General features: G+C 40.3%; 1 protein-coding gene across 1 annotated transcript; it reads left to right on the plus strand.

The window, feature by feature from the left end:
- The first annotated feature begins 720 nt into the window (after positions 1–720).
- On the plus strand, positions 721–1,329 carry PATE2 (prostate and testis expressed 2). Its single transcript, XM_029208749.1, has 2 exons — positions 721–826; positions 1,181–1,329. The coding sequence occupies exons 1-2, from the start codon at positions 721–723 to the stop codon at positions 1,327–1,329; spliced, it is 255 nt and encodes an 84-aa protein (XP_029064582.1).
- Positions 1,330–19,288: the final 17,959 nt, after the last annotated feature.

Raw genomic sequence — 19,288 nt, forward strand, 5'->3', positions numbered from 1 at the left:
CTGCACATGACCAAAGTCCCAGGATGTTTGTTCTCTTTCTGCTGTGCATAGTCTTTCTGGTCTGCATGAGTAAGGATAAGTCCTGGAGACAGAGGAAGGGTTGGTTGTTGATTAAGAGATGGGAAGATGCTGGGGGAGGAGAAATTTCCAGAATTGGCTCTTGGGGCTTTGGCCGATGCACGTGCGATTATGACAGGGAAACTTCTTCTTTTCACAGGTGAATTTTGTGAACATCTGATAGGTATGACCACAGCTAGTCTAAAGTCCTTGGTAAAAAGGTTATTGGTGACATTTTTGGAGTAAACCTTCCCCCCCATCTTTTAAGAAAGCTGTTATCCATTCCTACTGTAGAATCCTAGGAGTTTGATCTTCTCCCAGACCAATTTAGTCCATTTCATGGAGTAAGGAAGCTAAAGTCCCCGTCTTTGCTTCCTCTTCCCCATTACTGGACAAAATCATTAGGCTAGATAAGGGGTTCATTACTTGGGGACCATAGATAAATTTTACAGGAACTCCAACGTTTTGAGATTATATACAATATTTGATTTATGTCTGTATAAGTTAGCTTTCACAAGATTATCAAAGGGATCAGGGTCCCTAGAAAAGTTGGGAACCACTAGTCAATAGTAAGTTCCTGTTGGGAAGCCCCCAGACCTGGAGAACCTACTCCATACTGCATCCTTTAAGCACCTCTTTCTGTGTTTGGCAGAGCCTTCAACGATGTGTTATAAATGTAAAAAATATCATCTTGGGATATGCTATGAAGGCATGAGGTCCTGCACCCTGAAGTACCACCAGACCTGTGTTGTTGAAAACATTTACTTACCAGAAAAGGTAGTGTTGGGTATAAAGTGACTGAGAAACAACCACCTTTTCCCCTTAGAGACAGTTACCTGCTTTTGTCCATGGAATACATTGGTGAGTAGGATGGGTGAGGATGGGGTGGTCCTGCAGAGGGTAGGGCAAAGATGGACTTTTCCTTAAGACAGCTTTGAGGAAAGGAAAGGTGAGTGTTCCTTATAAGTTAGGAAATAAAATCCACTCTCTGGGTCAGTAATTGATAGACTCTGTCTTTTAGCTCATTTGGGTCTAGAGAAAGATCATTGAGTCTCTGAAAAGAGGTTATTCCTAGGAATATGGTAGGAGAAAACAGAGTCATTACAGTTATATTCCCTTTCTTTCACCTCCTCAGGGCGGAGTATGTATTTTTATTCAAAACTGTCGTGTATGACCAACTGTGAGGACATCAACTTCTTAAGTTTTGAAAAGAGGACAGAGCTCATCTGTTGCAAACATAAAAACTATTGCAACCTCCCTGAGGGAGTCTAGTTCTGCATGTCTCCTGGATTTTTGATTATTCTTCAACTCACCATCCCCCTTATCTTTTCCCCCAAACCTGTATTTTGCTCTCCACTTCTAACCAATTGTAGAGAGTGAGAAAGCCAGCTGGTAGTGAAGAGTAGCCATCATAAGGAGGCTACTAGGAGATAACTGATTCTCATTAGTGATGGAGCACTAGGCGGAATTTTTGCAAATCCCCGCGCACAGCGTTTTGGTTTTCTTATGATGGTGCTGCCATGAATAGTGTTGGGTTTTAAAATGGTTATTTATTATCTCCTATATGGAAATGCAAAGACTTGTGTCAAAATAATCCCAATCTCATCCTGGGAATTCTGTGATCATACTTTATTGTCCATACCCACTCCTCTGGGCTGAGATTCTCTCTTGATTAGCTCTGACACCTGGCACTCTCCTTTTGCCCATGGGTTATGGAGATAAAAGAAGACTAACTCCAGTTTCCCAATTTGCTGGCAACGTGAGCCCCATCTTTCTCTGGTAGAGCTCTTAGGAGGAATCTCAGGCCAGGAAAAAACTGGACAGGCAAAGGGATGAGGCATCAAGAAAAATTTTAGGGGCATTTCAGTTTGTGGAAACTAAGATATGAGAAACAATTTGGTATGGGTGGAGTTATCATGGCCCTTCCTGGACAGGTAGCCAGCTATCACGTGGTTGAACTAGGTTATTGAATTGGAAATGGAAACCTTGTGCCAGAGTGGCTGGTCAGTCTTCTCTCATAAGAATGTGAAAAAAATGTTGATAATAAAGCAGGTGAAGATAATAGAATGTATAGAGATGCCATGTGGTAGTGTTCCAGTTACAAAGTGTCCTATGTAAGATGCAGTTATGAGTAAACAGAAGGGATGATATAGCAGAAGCTAGTGGGGGTGGGAAGAGATGCAGGTGACACGGAATGAAACAAATAGGCAGAGAGAAACTGAGTAGCATTGGTGGTGAAACAACCCACCTGTGGCCAAGGTGGTGAAGCTTCCCTGGGTTATAGAATAACCCTGGCATTTCTCTCCTTGTGAATGAAACTTACTGCAGTTCTTGGTCCTGGATTTCCACGATAATTTTTCTCCCTTACTATGCCACATGAAATTCTTACAGTAAAACAATTACCCCTCTACTTGAAGAGTTTGGTGTACTCTCTGCCTTTGTCTGCGCCTGAAAATATAATCCTTCCTGAGGAATTCTCATCTGAGATTTTAGCTGGGATGAAGAAAGACATGTAGATAACTTTTTCAAAATAGGCAGGTTGGAAAAGCCAATGTAACATGGATATTTTGAGTTAGGGAAGCAACATATGTTTTTAAAAATTTTATTGACGTATAGTCGATTTACAATGTTGTTTTAATTTCTGCTGTACAACAAAGTGATTCAGTTATACATATATATGTTCTTTTTCATATTCTTTTCCATTATGGTTTATCCCAGGATATTGAATATAGTTCCCTGTGCTATACAGTAGGACCTTGTTGTTTATCCATCCTATATATAATAGTTTGCATCTGCTAATCCCAAACTCCCAACCCATCCCTTCCCCAGCCCCCTCCCCCTTGGCAACCACAAGTCTGTTTTCTGTATCTGTGAGTCTGTTTCTGTTTCATAGATATGTTCATTTGTGTCATATTTTAGATTCCACATACAAGTGATATCATATGTTATTTGTCTTTCTTTTTCTGACTTCTCTTAGTATGATAATCTCTAGGTGCATCCATGTTCCTGAAAATGGCATTATTTCATTTTGTTTAATGGCTGAGTAATATTCCATTGTGTATAGTACCACATCTTCTTTATCCATTCATCTGTCGATGGACATTTAGGGGAAACAGCATATTTTTATTTCTGGCTGTATATGGGCTCTCTCACCCATTGAATCACGGGGTTGGGAAACGTCATTTAGAAAAAAAAGAGAGAGAGGGATCATTGTTTTTCACTGGGTTTCAAAATAGACTTTAAAAATATTTGTGAATCAGTGTTTAGACAAAACTTGGCTTTGTTGAACAAGAAGTTTCTAATTATAAAATCTTTCCTTGATCTTTCAAGAACAAGCATTGGCATTGTCAGCAGTAGAGCATTGACTATTACATTATGTAGTGGATGATGTTGATTTGATTTTGGTGCCCTGCCCAAGTCCTTTTTGCTAATCAGTGCGTCTGCGACCCAGCTGCGTTGAGTGTTGGCTTATGACAATTCACAGCTATTTACTTCTCTGGAGATTTGCCCTCTGCCAGATGGCAGCTGCCTCGCCTGGATGTTGAACTCCCAACTAGAGCAAAGACCTCAGCCAACAAATGGCCGACTCCTTCCATCAAGCTGGGACTAAGTCTGCAGTGCAATTTTTGTGCCAGAGCTTTTCCATGGGCTCTGACTAAAGCCAGTCTCCAGTTGAGACCATGTTACTGTTAACATTTCCCCTGACCTCCCTGCTTTCTTTACTCCCCCTCTAAATTTTAAGCTGAGAAGACCAAGTGTTTTCTGCCATCGTAGGGCATGGAGCTCTAAAATAAGATGAGGAAATTCCCCAGCAGTCCAGTGGTTAGGACGCTGAGCTTTCACTGCCGAGTGCACGGGTTCGATCCCTGGTCGGGGAACTAAGATCCCACAAGCCGTGTGGTGCAGCCAAAAATTTCAAAAAATAATTTTTTTAATTAAAAGAAATTTTTTTAATGTAAAATAAAACAAGATGAGGTTGGGTTAGAAAATGCAGTTACATTTTGGTGCCTCTGAGTGACAGTGCACGTAGTGTGTGAATTAGCTCCTCATGAATGAAGAGAATCTTTTTTATTAGGCTTCCTTACAGCCTAGATAAAATTGCTGTAATCTTGGAGAGAATTTTCTCTTGGTTTACCCCATCTTGGGATATTCTTCCTGTTTCCATTTTCCAACTTGAACAAATGAGCAGAATAAGACCTAGGTGAAAATTTCTTTACCCCCATGATAGCACACCAAGTATCAATCCTGAAATAAGCATAAGCTCTTTTTTCATATATGCAAATTTTTTCTTCACATATCATTTTAAAGACAGTAATTTGCCTACTAATCTAAAGGTTAATTTGGAGTTGACTGGTACATAATACATGCAACCTTATGCATTAAATCAAAATAATTTTTACATATATTAAAGATTTAAATGTAATAAAATCCTTACTTCTTAATTGTTGTGACTATTACTGTTTGACCTCTTAGTGTGCGATAGACACGTGTTTTGTACTTTTCATAAATGGTCTCATTTAATCTTCACAATTTCCTATGAAGTAGCTAGTATTGTAAAACAATGTAATAGATGAAAAACCTGAAGAAGAGGTTGCCCAGATGCTAACTGGGTTAACTCAACAAGTATCACACAATTTTCCAGTTATTATTGATGCATAAAAAATGATTGTGTTCACTAGTACTGTGGGTCAGCAATTCAGAAAGTAGGTAGTAGGGATGGCTTGTCTCTGCTGCATGATGTCTACGACCGCAGCTGGAGAGACTTGAAGGCTGGAGGTGACTCGCGAGTGGGAGACTGGAATTATTCAGAGGTGTCTTCACTTCTACATTTTTGTAGTTGATACTCGTATAAGTTGTGATGTCACCTGGGGCTGTTGGTCAGAACACCTACATATGGACTCCATATGACTTGGACCCCTGTACTGCATGGAGGCCCAGGCTCCTTACACAGAAGCTTAGGGGCTCTAAAGGCAAGTGTATATTCTAACAAGGTGGAAGTTGCATCACATTTGGAAGTCGTGCATCATCACTTCTGCTACATTCTGTTGGTTATAAGTGAATCACAAGCCTGGCCAGGTTCCACTTTTTTTTTTTTTTTCGGTACGCGAGCCTCTCACTGTTGTGGCCTTTCCCGTTGCAGAGCACAGGCTCCGGATGCGCAGGCTCAGCGGCCATGGTTCACGGGCCCAGCCGCTCCGCGGCATGTGGGATCTTCCCGGACCGGGGCACGAACCCGTGTCCCCTGCATCGGCAGGTGGACTCTCAACCACTGCGCCACCAGGGAAGCCCAGGTTCCACTTTTGATTGGGGAGTAGGTAAGTTGTAGAAGAGCTTGTGATGTGGGAGATACTGTTGTAGCCATCTTTGGAAAATACAGTCTGTTACAACTAGTTAATGGCAGAGCTGGAATTGAATCCAGTATTTATACAATCCCAAAGCTCTCTCTCATTCTAAGCTCACTATTATATTAAAGATATTTAGAAATATTTATATAATCTAGTGATAGAGGGAGCTTTTCTAATCATGGCATCAGTCACAAAACAGGACAAAATTGATAGATTTGGAAATTCCCTGGCAGTCCAGTGGTTAGGACTTGGTGCTTTCACTGCCAGGGTTTGATCCCTGGTCGGGGAACTAAGATCCCACAAGCCACGTGGTGAGGCCAAAGAAAAGATTGATAGGTTTGACCACATACAGAAGTAAATGTTTTTGTATGGTAAATCAAAACCATCAAAAAAAAACCCCACATAATATAAAGATTGTAATTTTCCCTTAGCTGTTGTATCTTTAGTTGAATACCTAAAGAGAATAAAGCTCCCTAAAGACCTGTTACCATGATTGTCTATTGTTGTCAAAGAAAGGATTGTGGAAATAAGAAAAAAAAAGAAGAATCTCCAGTGGGTCAGAGAGCAGGATGGAGAAGGGTAGAGAATTGATCTGAAAGGGGTAAATGGAAGAAAACCAGTACACTCCACCACCTTTACCTCTCAGCATCCATTCTCCTTCATTTACGTGGAAACTGCATTCCCAGCACGGGGAATGAGAAACTTCCCATTACAACCTTGGAAGATGATAGAAATTCAGTCATATTATCACCCAAAACTAGGAATAGCTACCCCCAGGGCTGTTTCTGGTGGGAGTCAAGAGAGAGCCTTGAAATGAGCAAGCAATGTAAAATCTTCACTGAAGGCCCCACTCCTGTAACTGGACGTGAGGCTGAGGATAATACTCACAGCTGCATTCACAGTGTCTGCTCCACCTTCTCTCACTTCTGCCAATGTCTCAGCTGGACAGGGTTCTTGACCTGATGGCATAGTCCAGCCTTCATTCCTGTAAGATCTGAACCCTTGGTGGTTTTGTCCTTAGTGCATTGTTGCAGGTTTCTATTGAACAAGTCTGTTCGACAAGAGAGTACTAAGGATGTTCCAGCATATCCTGTGGTTTTCAAAAAAAGTTCTTCTTCTCTTCATTGAGTAGCAGCAACCTAAGTTCCCTTGTAATCCAAATAAATCACCACAGTCAGTGCAGTGAATTTTTCTCCGCCTCTTAGCAACAGGCATTTGAGACACTGTGATGTTCTGCTCCCTCTCCCCTGCCCCCACCCTCTCTCATCACAGGCATTGTAGGTTGACGGGGGTGGGGTGAGGCATTCCCTTTATACCATAAGAGAACTGTCCGATAGGTGGCTCCCAGGTTCCATCATAAATGAAAGGTAAAGGAATTTGGAAAACTCTTTCTCAGAATAATTCCCTGGCTTATTGTCATGTTGCATACTCTTTTAAAATGTAAAACTCTGCCTATTACTACATTATTTTAATTTTCTTTTGTTTTATACCAAATCTCATTTTATTCCTGGACAGAGGGTTACCCAGGCTGGAATGGGGTCGGGTTGGTTCCTGAAGGAGACAAAAGAGAAAAATCACATAAAAGATAAAACAGAGCTTTTCCTGGTACCACTTTTCCCAGTCTTAGAAGCCTCTGCAACTGCGTGCAGGACTTGGGCTGCTGGGCCACACGTACTTCAGTGCCTCTCAGCTAGGCTGAGCTTGGGTTCAGAATGTCAACTTGAGAGACTTCAGATTTCTCCTGTCAACCAACATAGCGTTTCTTCTATCTTCCTCCTCTTAAATAAACTGTATTAACAGTGAGAATTTTCTAGGAGCTCCCCTTGTATCTTATGAAATCTAAGCTTCTACAGTAATGTTTTGCTGTTAAAAGCCTCAGAAATCTTCTCCCATGAGTCCTGAATTTCCCAACTATGTTCCTATGTTTCCTATTTGCATGGTCTCTGCAATAATTTATCTAACCTCAGCATATAAGAAAAGAAATTTTGGGTTTTCTTCCAGCAGGCGGCCAGAAGTTAAGTGTACTTTCTCTAATATTACCCATGAAACCAAGTTTCTATTCTAGGGCTGTTGAAGACTGGCCATCTACCCTGAGGCATTGGCTGCTTTGAAACCACAGGCAGAGTGTAGCACAGGCCCGGAGGCTTTCTCACACTTGGCCACCCTCTGGCTCAAGAGAGCACACATTGCCACATTTTAGCAGTTTGATCCAGCAACAGTTCAAAGTATTCCTCTCTAAGGTTTGTTTCTGCACTTCCTGAAAACTTCCTATTCAAAGGGCTCCTCTTGTAACTATATTTGAGAGTAAAGGAGGTTTAGTCTTATATTCACTCCTAATTCAGTTTAATCCTATAACTGCTTCTCAGTGCAGTCTTGTGCCAAGTGCTGATCTAAGCCATTGACGCACATTAACTCATTTTATTCTTACTGCAACCTTATGAAGTACAGAAAGTTAATATACTTTGGTAAAGTCGCATATACAGTAGAGCTGTCATTTGAACCCAGAATTCATAGGAGCATTATTTTAAACTGATATGATACTGCTACCATAAAATGGGCCTCAATAAAGAAGTTAATGTACGAAGGCCCAGTTCCTTTATTCCTAACAATACCACCTTTCAGGGCTGAATGAATATATCAGACTTTATGGAGTGTCTGGCATAGGTGGAGCAAAAATGCAAACCATTGAGTTGGCCAAAAAAGTTCATTCGGGTTTTCCGTACCATCTTATGGAAAAACCCAAACGAAATTTTTGCAATACATGCTAAATATGGCTATCTCCATAGTCCAATGGAAAGAGAAGGAAAGTGAAACCTATCCCAGGTGGCCCTCTCACGCATATGACCCAGGTCCTAGCTTTGTTCTGTCAACCTAAATAAAGAGGTAAACCAAAGCAAGTTTGAATGACCAGAAATTGAGTTTATTCAGGAAGAGCAGAGGAATTGCAATTCGGAAAATGTATACTGTAGCAAGATACAGGCATGTTTGTTGAGAGTTTGGGGTGAGCTGTATTTATGGGCAATGAGTGCAAAGAGGGTTAAGTCCAGCCAGAGTCCAAGCAGTAAGTTCATTGGCTTGAGGATGGGGAGAGATTCCTGCTGGATGTTCATTGGTCAAGAGGTAAGTCTCAACCTTCTGTAAATCAGGCACTTATGGGAAATCAGTCTCAGTAAGTTCTGTTCTTTTCAGGGAGAATGCGTGAGATTCTTCGTTACATATCCTCCAGTTCCATTTTAGATGGAAATCTAAATCCCTTCCTCTGTTCCTCTGAATCCTTCTTCAAAGCACTATTTACCCCCTCCTTCTATTGTTCTTAGTAGCAACCCCAGCACCTCAAACAATTCCCCAATATCTATCAGATGGGAAGCATCCAATATATTTGTTGACGGTTGTGTAATTGAGTGTTAATTAATACTCTGTTAGGCCTGCTCCCTCCCCAGCAGTCTGATGGCAGTACTTGGCAACCCATAGAATTTTGTTTCTAAAGCAATGCATTGGCCCACATTGCTACGGGCTTGAGGATGTATGTTTCAGGAGGACAGTCTGGGATGAGCTTTAGCTCTCTAAAGCCAGCCCAAAGTTCAGCCAGTGGTTTCAGCTCCTCAAAACCTATTATCTTTAAAAAAAAAAAAAAAACCTATTATCTTTGAGATCTTCCCAGCAATACAAGATGAGACAAAGCCCCCTCAACCATGGGGAGTTTAGTTGTAAACGATCTTATCCCAAATGTAAACATCGATTTTCAAAGATAAATATCCTACTAAATGAATTGTAACCTCATGGAGTTCCATCAAATATGAGGACATATTTTTCATGAATATGCTGAGTGTTACAAGGGCTTCCGTATTCCTCCTCCTGTTTCAAACCCTGCCTAGAAGCTCAGGTGCATAAAAAGGTCGTGAATGCTCTCTTTTTATTTTCTTCTTTTTAATTTTATTTTTTGATTTTTTTTTTATTGAGGCAAACTTGGTTTACAACATTATATTACTTTCATGTGTACAACAGTATATTTCTACTTCTGTGCATACTACAGTGTGCTCACCACCAAAAATTTAGTTTCTCTTCATCATCATACAGTTAGCTCCCTATACCCATTTCGCCCTCCAGCTGCCCCTTCCTCTCTGGTAACTACTACAGGTGACCCTTGAACAATGTGAGGGTTGGAACGACAACCCTCCACCAGTCAAAAATCCACATATAACTTTACAGTCAGGCTTCCTTATAGGAAATTCCACATTCGGGGATTCAGCCAACAGTGGATTGTGTGGTACTGTAGTAAGTATTTAGTGAAAAGAATCTGAGAATAAGTGGACCCACACGATTCAAACCCTTGTTGTTCAAGGGTCAACTGTACTCTGTTCTCTGTATCTCCATGTTTGTTTTGTTTGGTTGGGTTTGTAGTGATTTTGGTTTTTATGTGTTTTTAATATTCCATCTATGAGTGAAATCATATAGTAGTTGTCTTTTTCCATCTGACATTTCTCTTAGCATAATACCTTTAAGACCCATCTGTGTTGTTACAAAAAATGGCAAGATTTCATCTTTTTTAAAGGCTGAGAAGTATTCCATTGTGTGTGTGTGTGTCTATATATATATATATATATATAGACACACACACCACATTTTCTTTATCCATTCTTCCACTGATGGGCACTTAGGCTGTTTCCATAACTTGGCTAATGTAAATAATACCTAGATGAACATTGGGTGTATATACCTTTTCAAATTACTGTTTTTGTATTTTTTGGATAAATACCCAGAAGGGGAATAGGTGAATCATATGGTAATTCTATTCTTAATTTTTTTGAGGACTATCCATACTGTTTTCCAGTGTGGCTACACTGATTACATTCCTAGCAACATTGTATAAGGGTTCCCTTTTCTCCACATACTCTCCAACACTTGCTATTTCTTGCTTTTTTGATAATAATCATTCTATTTTGATAATAGCACATTCATGGGTGTGAGATGATATCTCATTGTGGGTTTGATTTGCACTTCCCTAATAATTAGTGATGTTGAACATCTTTTCATGTGTCTGTTGGCCATCTGTATGTCTTTGGAAAAATATCTGTTCAGTTCCTTTGCCCATTTTTCAATCAAGTTGTTGTTGTTGTTGAGCTCTTTATATTTTGGATGTTAACACTGTGTTGGATATATGATTTGCAAATATCTTTTCCCATTCATTAGGTTGTCTTTTTGTTTTGCTGATGTTTTCCTTTGCTGTGCAGAATATTTAGTGGTCTCATCTGTTTATTTTTGCTTTTGTTTCCCTTGCCTGAGGAGTCATAGCCAGAAAGATTGCTAAGACCAATGTCAAAGAGCATATTGTTTTCTTCTAAAAGTTTTATGGTTTCAGGTCTTACATTCAAGTCTTCAATCCATTTTGGGTTGATTTTTGTGTAGGGTGTAAGATAGTGGTCCAGTTTTTGTTTTGTTTTGGGGTTTTTTTTGTTTTTGTTTTTTTGCATGTGGCCGTCCAATTTTCCCAACACCTTTCTCCATTGTATGCTCTTTGCTCCTTCATTGTAATTAATTGTTCATATATGTATGGCTTTATTTCTGGGCTCTTAATTCTGCTTCTTTGATCGATGTATCTGTTTTTCTGCCAATACCATGATGTTTTGATTACTGTAGCTTTATAATATAGTTTGAAATCAGGGAGTGTAATACCTCTAGCTTTGTTCTTTTTTTCTCAGGATTGCTTGTTATTTGGACTCTTGTGGTTCCATATAAATTTTAGAATTTTTTGTTATATTTCTGTGAAAAATGTCCTTGGAATTTTGATAGGGATTGCATTGAATCTGTAGATTGTTTTAGGTTATATGGACATTTTAACAATGTTAATGCTTCCAATCAATGAGTATGAAACACCTTTCCAGTTTTTGTGTCTTCTTCAATTTCAACAATGTCTTTAGTTTTCAGTATACAGGTCTTTCACCTCCTTGGTTAAAGTTATTTTGTGGTGTTTTATTCTTTTTCTGTAATTGTAAATGGGATTGTTTTCTTAATTTATTTTTCTGCTAGCTCATTGTTAGCATATAGAAATGCAAGATTTTTTTGTAGGTTGATTTTGTACCCTGCAACTTCACTGTATTCATTTATTATTTCTAATAGTTTTTTGGTGGAGTCTTCAGGATTTTCTATACATGAAGTCATGTCATCTGCAAATATTGACAATTTTACTTCTTCCTTTCCAATTTGAATGCATTTTGTTTCTTTTTCTTGCCTAATTGCTCTGGCTAGGACTTCCAATACTGTGTTGAATAAGAGTGGTAAGAGTGAAAATTCTTGTCTTGTTCCTGATTCTAGAGAGGTAGTTTTCAGTTTTTCACCATTGAGTATTAGGTTAGCCATGGGCTTGTCATACATGGCCTTTATTATGTTGAGGTTTGTTCCTTCTATACCCATTTTATTGAGAGTTTTTTTTTTTTTTTATCATAAGATTTTTTTGAATCTTGTCAAATACTTTTTTTGGATCTATTGATATTATCATGTGATTTTTATACTTGATTTTGTTAATGTAATGTATCATATTGATTGATTTGCAGATGTTGAACCATCCTTGCATCCCTGGAATAAATCCCACTTGATCATGGTATATGACCCTTTTAATGTATACAGTAATACATTACAGTATTTGGTTGGCTAATATTTTGTTTTAGGATTTTTGTATCTATGTCCATCAAAGATATTGGCTTATATTTTTCCTTTTTGTGTTGTCCTTCTCTAGTTTTGGTATCAAGGTAATGTTGGTCTCATAAAATTAGGGAGTGTTCCCGCCTCTTCAATTTTTTGGAAGGGTTTGAGAAGAATACATATTAAATCTTCTTTGAATGTTTATTAAAATTCACCTGTGAAGCCGTCTGGTCCTGGACTTTTTTGTTTCTTGGGTGCTATTTTGTTTTTCTATTTCTTCATGATTCAGTCTTGAAAAGCTGTACAATTCTAAGAATTTGTTGATTTCTTCTAGTTTTATCTTTTATTGGCATATAGCTCTTTATAATATTCTCTTATTATTCTTTGTATTTCTGTGGTATCCATTGCTGTTTCTCCTCTTTCATTTCTTATTTCATTTATTTATCAGGCCTCCTCTATTTTTTCTTAGTGAGTCTAGCTAAAGTCTTGTCAATTTTGTTTATCTTTTCAAAGAACCAGCTGTTTGATCAATATTTTCTATTGTCTTTTTAGTCTCTGTTTCATTTATTTGTGCTCTGATCTTTATTTCCTCCCTTATACTGACTTTGGGCTTTGCTTTCTTCTTTTCTAGTTCCCTTAGGTATAAGATTAGCTTGTCTATTTGAGATTTTTCTTCTTTCTTTCATAGACCTGTATTGGTATAAACATCCCTCTAGTACTACTTTTGCTGCATCCCATAGATTTTAGGTTTTCATTTTTATTTGCCTTTAGGTATTTTTTTGATTTCTTCTTTGATATCTTCATTGACCCAATAGTTGTTCAAAAACATGTTGTTCAGTCTCCACATATTTGTTATTTTTCTAGCTTTCTTCATGTAATTGATTTCTAGTTTCATATGACTTTGATTGGAAAAGATGCTTGGTATGATTTCAGTCTTCTTAAATTTATTAAGACTTGTTTTGTGTTCCAACATACAGTCTTTCTTTGAGAAAGTTCATGTGCACTTGAGAGGAATGTGTATTCTGCTGCGTTTGAATGGTATGTTCTATACATATCTATCAAATCCATTGGATCAGATGTTTCATTTAAGGCTGCTCTTACCTTATTCACTTTCTGTCTGGATGATCTATCCATCGATTTAAATAGGATGTAAAAGTCCCCTACTATTGTTGTGTTGCTCTTAACTTCTCCCTTTATATCTGTTAATATTTTCTTTATGTATTTTGGTGCTCCTATGTTAGGTGCATATATATTAATAAATGTTATGTCTTCTTGATGGATTGTTCCCTTTATCATTCTATAATGTCTGTGTTTGCCTCTGGTTATATTTTTTGGTTTGAAGTCTAGTTTTGTCTTACATGAGTATGGCTACACCCACTTTTTTTTTTTGGCTGCCATTTGCTTGGAATATCATCTTCCATCCCTTCACTTTGAGACTATGTTTTCCTTTAGAGCTGAGATGGGTCTTCTGGAAGTAGCACATAGTTGGGTCTGTTTTTTCATCCATCCAACAGCTCTCTGTCTTTTGATTGGTACATTCAATCCATTTACATTTTGGGTGATCATTTGTCTTTTTTATTCTGGTTGCTGTATATCTCTATTTTTTCTTTTTCCTCCTGTTTCTCTCTGCTATTTTAGTTTGGTGGTTTTCTATAGTGTTTTTCTCAGTTTCATCTTTTGTTAAAAAATATTTTGTGTCTCTGCTCTAGATTTATATTTTGTGTTTACCCTGATGTTTGTATAAAACATCTCAAGTAAAATAGTCCTTTTCTGCTGATACCATCTTCATTTGCTTACATGGGTTTCATTCTTTTCCTCTTCCCCTTTTATGTTTTTGTTGACTCAAATTATCCCTTTTTATGTTATTCATTACCAAATTGGAGTAGCTATAGTTATGTTTTCTGCTTTTTCCCCCCTTTTAACCTTTATGCTATAATAAAATGTTAAAAATGTTTTGTGATATAAGAGTTGCAATTTTCTGATTCTGTCTCTCTAGTTATCACCTTCCTCAAAGTTTTGCGCACTTTTGCCTTTTTATTTCTGGTAGAAGAGCTCTTTTCAACATTTCTTGTGGGGCAGGTCTAGTAATATTGATGAACTCCCTCAGCTTTTGTTTGTCTGGGAATGCCTTTATTTCTCCTTCATATCTAAAGGATAACTTTGCTGGATAGAGAATTCTTGGCCAACAATTTTTATCTTTCAGTATTTTGAGAATGTTATTCTACTCCCTCCTGGCCTATAGAATTTCTGCTGAGAAATTTGCTGATGGCCTAATGTGGTAGGGGTGGGGGGATGTCCCTTTGTAGGTTATCATCCTTTTTTTCCTTGGCTGACTTTCAAATTCTTTCTTTGTCTTTGACTTTTGACAGTTTTGTCTTGGAGGTGGTCTTTTTGCATTGAAGTAATAAGGTGTTCTCTTAGCTTCACGGACTTGTATATCTGGTTCCTTGCCAGGTTTAGGAAGTTTCAGGTATTATTTCTTTAAATAAACTCTCTCCTCCCTTCTCCCTCTCTTCTCCTTTTGGGGTAGGCATTACCCTAATGTTGCCCTGCCTAAAAGAGTTGGATACCTCTTGTAGACTTTCCTCATTTTTTTTTTTTTAGATCTTAATTCTCTTTCCTCTTCTACCTGTATCATTTCTAGATTTCTATCTTCTAGCTGGCTAATTCTGTCTTCCATATGATCTGCTCTATTTCCAGTGCTTTCTAATGCATTGTCCATCTTGTTTATTGAGTTCTTCAGCTCCAGAATAATTTCTGCTTGCTTCTTTCTTAGAGTTTCAATCTCTTTGGTAAAGTATTACTTCTGTTCATTAATTTTATTCCTGAGCTCATTGAATTGCCTTGCTTGTAGCTCATTGAATTTCATGACAGCTATTTTGAATTCTCTATCAGTTAGACTGTAATATTCTGTGACTTTAAGTTTGATTTCTGGAAAATTTTCATTTTCTTTTTGTGTATTACTGTGGTTCTTCATGATGCTTGATAAGTTGTTCCTCTGCCAGTACATTTGAAGAAGCAGTCACCTTTCTTCTTTAGATTAAGCTTTTATTTTTTTTTAACTTGATTCTAATGATTCAACAGGTTAGAAATTAGAGGTCTCTCTTTTGTTTTGCAGTAAGTGGCACTATAGTACAAGTTTTTGGGGTTTCTTGCACCTGAACTGCCTCTGGTTATGTTTGAGAGTCTGCACTCTGTCACGGCTGTAGCCCAGTGCCCGCCTTAATGCTGCTTGTGCCTCTGGAGTTATTGGTGTCTTACTATTGCCAGTGTCTCTGGCTTCACCTCCTAGGGCACAGGGACGGCAGGCACTTCCACTGCAGCTTGGATCTCCTGAGTTGCACTCTCCACTGCTGTGGGGGAAGAAGGGAGCTGGGATCAGCATACCTCTGCCATTTTGGGTATTGTTGGGTTGGTGGGAGCCACTGCTGTAGGTGGTGGCCTAGGGACCAGAATTGTGGATGCCTCTGTGGCTGGAGGGATGAGTTCACAGGCTCCTCTGTCCCTGCTGTTCAGTTACCTGTGTCTGTGAGCACCGCCGCAGCTGTGGGGCCAGAGGCATGTGGCTACCTCTCCTGATGCTACCAGGTTCTCTGGGGCTGCAGGCTCAGCCAAAGTGGCCAGGGACCCAGGATTGTAAGCAACACTTGTGCTGTTGCCCTGGTTCTGCCTCCTCTTTGTATTCCATCTTTTAGATGTAAAGATGTATGGGTTTTCTGGCATCCTGAGTGTGTTGGGAAGAGCTGCTCTGTTGAGTTGTGGATGTTTAACTGATCGAAGGGGAGAGACAAAGGATGCATCTCAATTTGCCATGATACTGATGTCAATACCATTATTTTTTAAATAAATATTCTGTAATTTGAAAGCCCACAATTGGCTACAAAAGTATGAGCTGAAGTTTTGAATCTACTACATTGCTTTGGGAAGACCACCATTGTAGGCAGGGGATTTCTATATTGCTCTCTATGTGTGAAGGGAGATAGCAAGAGGATTAAATAATATTATATCCCCAAATGAATCAGGAGTCAGAGAGGTGACTGTGTTGGTGTTACCATATGTGCCGGGTGATGGGGTAGCAGAATAGGTTGCTCATCTAGATACATAAATTTTCTGAAACACAGTGTAATAGTTTCTATGTCATTTCTTTATCTGATACATTCAAAACCTCCCAGGAAGTCTTTGCTCTAAATTCATATAACAAATATTATCTAAATTGTAAGATGCTTGTGATCTAAATGGCCTCTGTGGAAATGGAGAGAGAAGCCAGCTAATCCAGGATGAACATGTTGTTCACAGTAATAGGAGCCTTCACAATTGGCTACAATGTAGAGATAAAGGAATTCTTCTTACCCGGTACTATCTATCTCCCAATCAAGATTGGATGGGAAGAGTGACTTCTTTGAATGAGAAAGCAAAGGCACTGTGAAGAAAAGAGAGTAAGGAAGGGGAGGCAGAGAGATTGCCAGTGACAGCAAAGGCAGGTACATGGGAGAATCTGGGGAGGCAAGCAGTGGAAATCTTGATGGCAGTTTTTGAACAGTATCAGGGGACTTCCTGATTAGAGGGCAGTGCCTTCTCTTCCCTCCTTCTGAGGCAGAAGCTCTCTATTACTCTCTTGCTGAGTTCCTGGCTCCCATCACTAACTGTAGTATGAGTGAGGGAGTTTTTGATTCTCCCCTCTACTGGAAGGTAATATATGAGTTCACATGATCTGGAGCCTTCAGAAGATCAAAGTTCCTGTTACAGTGTGCTAAAGCTTGGGAAATTTTGCCTGACCTAGGCTTGGCTGGGAAATAGGTTGTCTCCCAAGAATCCTGACACTCCCTGCAGGCTCTCTCCTTCGTTTTAGCCAACTACCTCCTCTTCCCCTCCCAAGCCACCTAGAGAACACTGCCAATTTCCAGAAGTTTGGAACATCTAGAAGGGCTCTGGTGGGTTGCCAACATTCTCCAAGAGTTGGGAACTCTATAAATGAAGAGGAGACACAAAGAGAGCCTCCCTAGCCATTAAATGCAAGCTTTTTGGGCTCTATGCATTCTCTGACTGTTTCGTAGACTGTGACCATCCAGAATTGTAGATTGGGGTCCAGTCTCACCCAGGAACAATTACAGAGCTCAGTGAACATCCTTGATGTTCACTCACCAAGGAAAACCGGACAGTCTGTTCTGAACCTGAGCCTCCATCTTCAAAGAAGATGGAGGCTAGAAGAAACTGTTCCTGATTCTAGGGAACAGGAACACACAAGCCCAATCTAAGCCTTGGTGGCAGGTAAGGTTTAACAGGCCACTCTTTCAGCCACCGCCCCTAACAGGTTCTTCCTCATCCCAAACCAGAGCCTTAGCTGCATGCCCTATAGCCCACTGTCCTCTCTGGGCAGATGACACTTTCAGAGAGTGGCTCCTGCTGGCTGAGGTTTCTGACATCTCTTCTGGCTAGGAGGGCAAAGCTACTATGGAAAACTAGAAAAAGCATTCCATGTTCTTACCTGAGCCCAACCATACGGTTTTTATTTGGGTAGTCCTGGTGAGCACACACCTGCTTCACTCTTGGCCTGGGGAAACAGAGATAATGGATCCCACAGTCTCATGTTTGCAAGTGTCAGCCACTTCCAAATGAACTTCTGAAGAAAACTGCATGAAGTTAAAGTCAGTGTTATCATTCTGGTAGGCATTGTACTTGGGTTTTTTTGGGTAAGCAAGAACAGACAGAATGCACAGCTAGGGGGCAGTATAACCTCTACTCCCTCTTCTCCAGCCTGACACGTCAAAGTCCCAGAAGCCTGTAGTAGGAAGGACACATGATGGGCATCCATTGTGACTGCAGTCCTAGAAAATAGGTTGGGGACTGTTGCTTAGGGTGGCTTGCAGGAGCCTCCCATCTGAACTCATCACTCCTAAAGTTGGTGGGCTACTATCAGAGCTCCGGACTGGAAGGCAATAGCTGGGGTGATGGGATGGGGCTTGAGAGAATGGTCTCTAGGCAAAGCCCTGTCTGCCTTAGAGACTGAGATCCTGGTGACTCAATCTAGGAAGAGTCTCAGGAGATGGGGTCATGGAGAAATCTTTCAGAGAAGTCCTTATGAAGCAGTTAGTGGTTATTCCTGGCCTTCCCACAACTGATCCCCTTTTCAGCTACGTTACATGAGTTAAGCTCCTAAGCCCAACATGTAGTAGGAGCTGAACTGATGAAAAGTGGTGACTCAGAATCCATATCTGACTCCAGATTCATATTCCTTGTTTCTCTTACCTGTCAGACATGACTCCCGACCTGATAACTGAGAGGACATGGATCAGGATCTCCCTCTGCCTTTACACTGTGGTGAAATTTTAATTCAGTCCTGTTTCATAGGTGTAAAATCAAGGCATTGGGCTATATTGCTTCTATGCCCAGCTCCTCTATTTTACCCTTGAAGCGTACCTTCAAGGCTATCCAAGGCTAGAAAGTTGAGAAGACGGTTAAAGGAGGGTAAGTGGGGCCAGGTCAGGAGGCGGATTTGGGCTGAATATAGAGGAGGAGAGGGTGGGTCAGTGGTTTCTGGGGTGAGATCCAGACATGCAGGGCAACATTCTTGATCAAGGCTGCTAGAGGGAGCAGGCGTCGGAGGTAGGTCTTAGTGTCAGGCGATCTGCTGGCCTGGGGGTGAGGCAGGTTAGAGGTCCTGGGGAAGAGACGTGACTGTTTCCCCACCACACACGTCCTTTCTCCTGCCTGGATGAGGGCTCTAATGGAAACCCGTAGTAAAGTAAGTCTCTGTCTCCTCACGGACCGACCAGGGACAAGGTGATTCCACCCTCAGGTCTCCTCCCTGCTGAGCAAGCCCAGAGGCAGCACTTGTTTGAGGTTGGCTGAAATGCTTGAAGAGGATATTGCTGAATGCAGGAAACATTTGGAGAGAATTTTTGTTTTTATTTTATTTTCCCTTGCATCCCATGCCCTTTCACTGTCCTCCTACAGAGGCAAAGTAAACCCAACTTTGGGCTGACTACAGAGGAGCCTAATTTGGCTTCAAAGGCATTACTCTTCCTTCCTTCTGTAGAGATAGGGGATGGGAACGGCTTGTGCCCTGCATAGGACAGGAGCAGGACAGGACAGGACAGCAAGTCCCACAGCACCCCTGGTCTAGGAAAGAGCAGCAAGGAGCGGAACAGCCTTGAATGGGAGCCAGGGGTGGGGGGAGCCAGTGCAGGCCCTGGCCCCAGGAGAGGTGGGGGGATGCTGGGAGCCAAGTTCTTGGGGCTCATTTAGAG

This window comes from Monodon monoceros, unplaced genomic scaffold (assembly GCF_005190385.1).
Source record: "Monodon monoceros isolate NGI ecotype Baffin Bay Population unplaced genomic scaffold, NGI_Narwhal_1 Super_Scaffold_7, whole genome shotgun sequence".
Lineage (NCBI taxonomy): Eukaryota > Metazoa > Chordata > Mammalia > Artiodactyla > Monodontidae > Monodon > Monodon monoceros.

Coding starts and splice junctions, on each gene's coding strand:
- PATE2 (XM_029208749.1), top strand. CDS start 721: ATGTGTTATAAATGTAAAAAATATCATCTTGGGATATGCTATGAAGGC. Junction 827..1,180: donor TGTTGAAAACATTTACTTAC/CAGAAAAGGTAG, acceptor ATTCCCTTTCTT/TCACCTCCTCAGGGCGGAGT.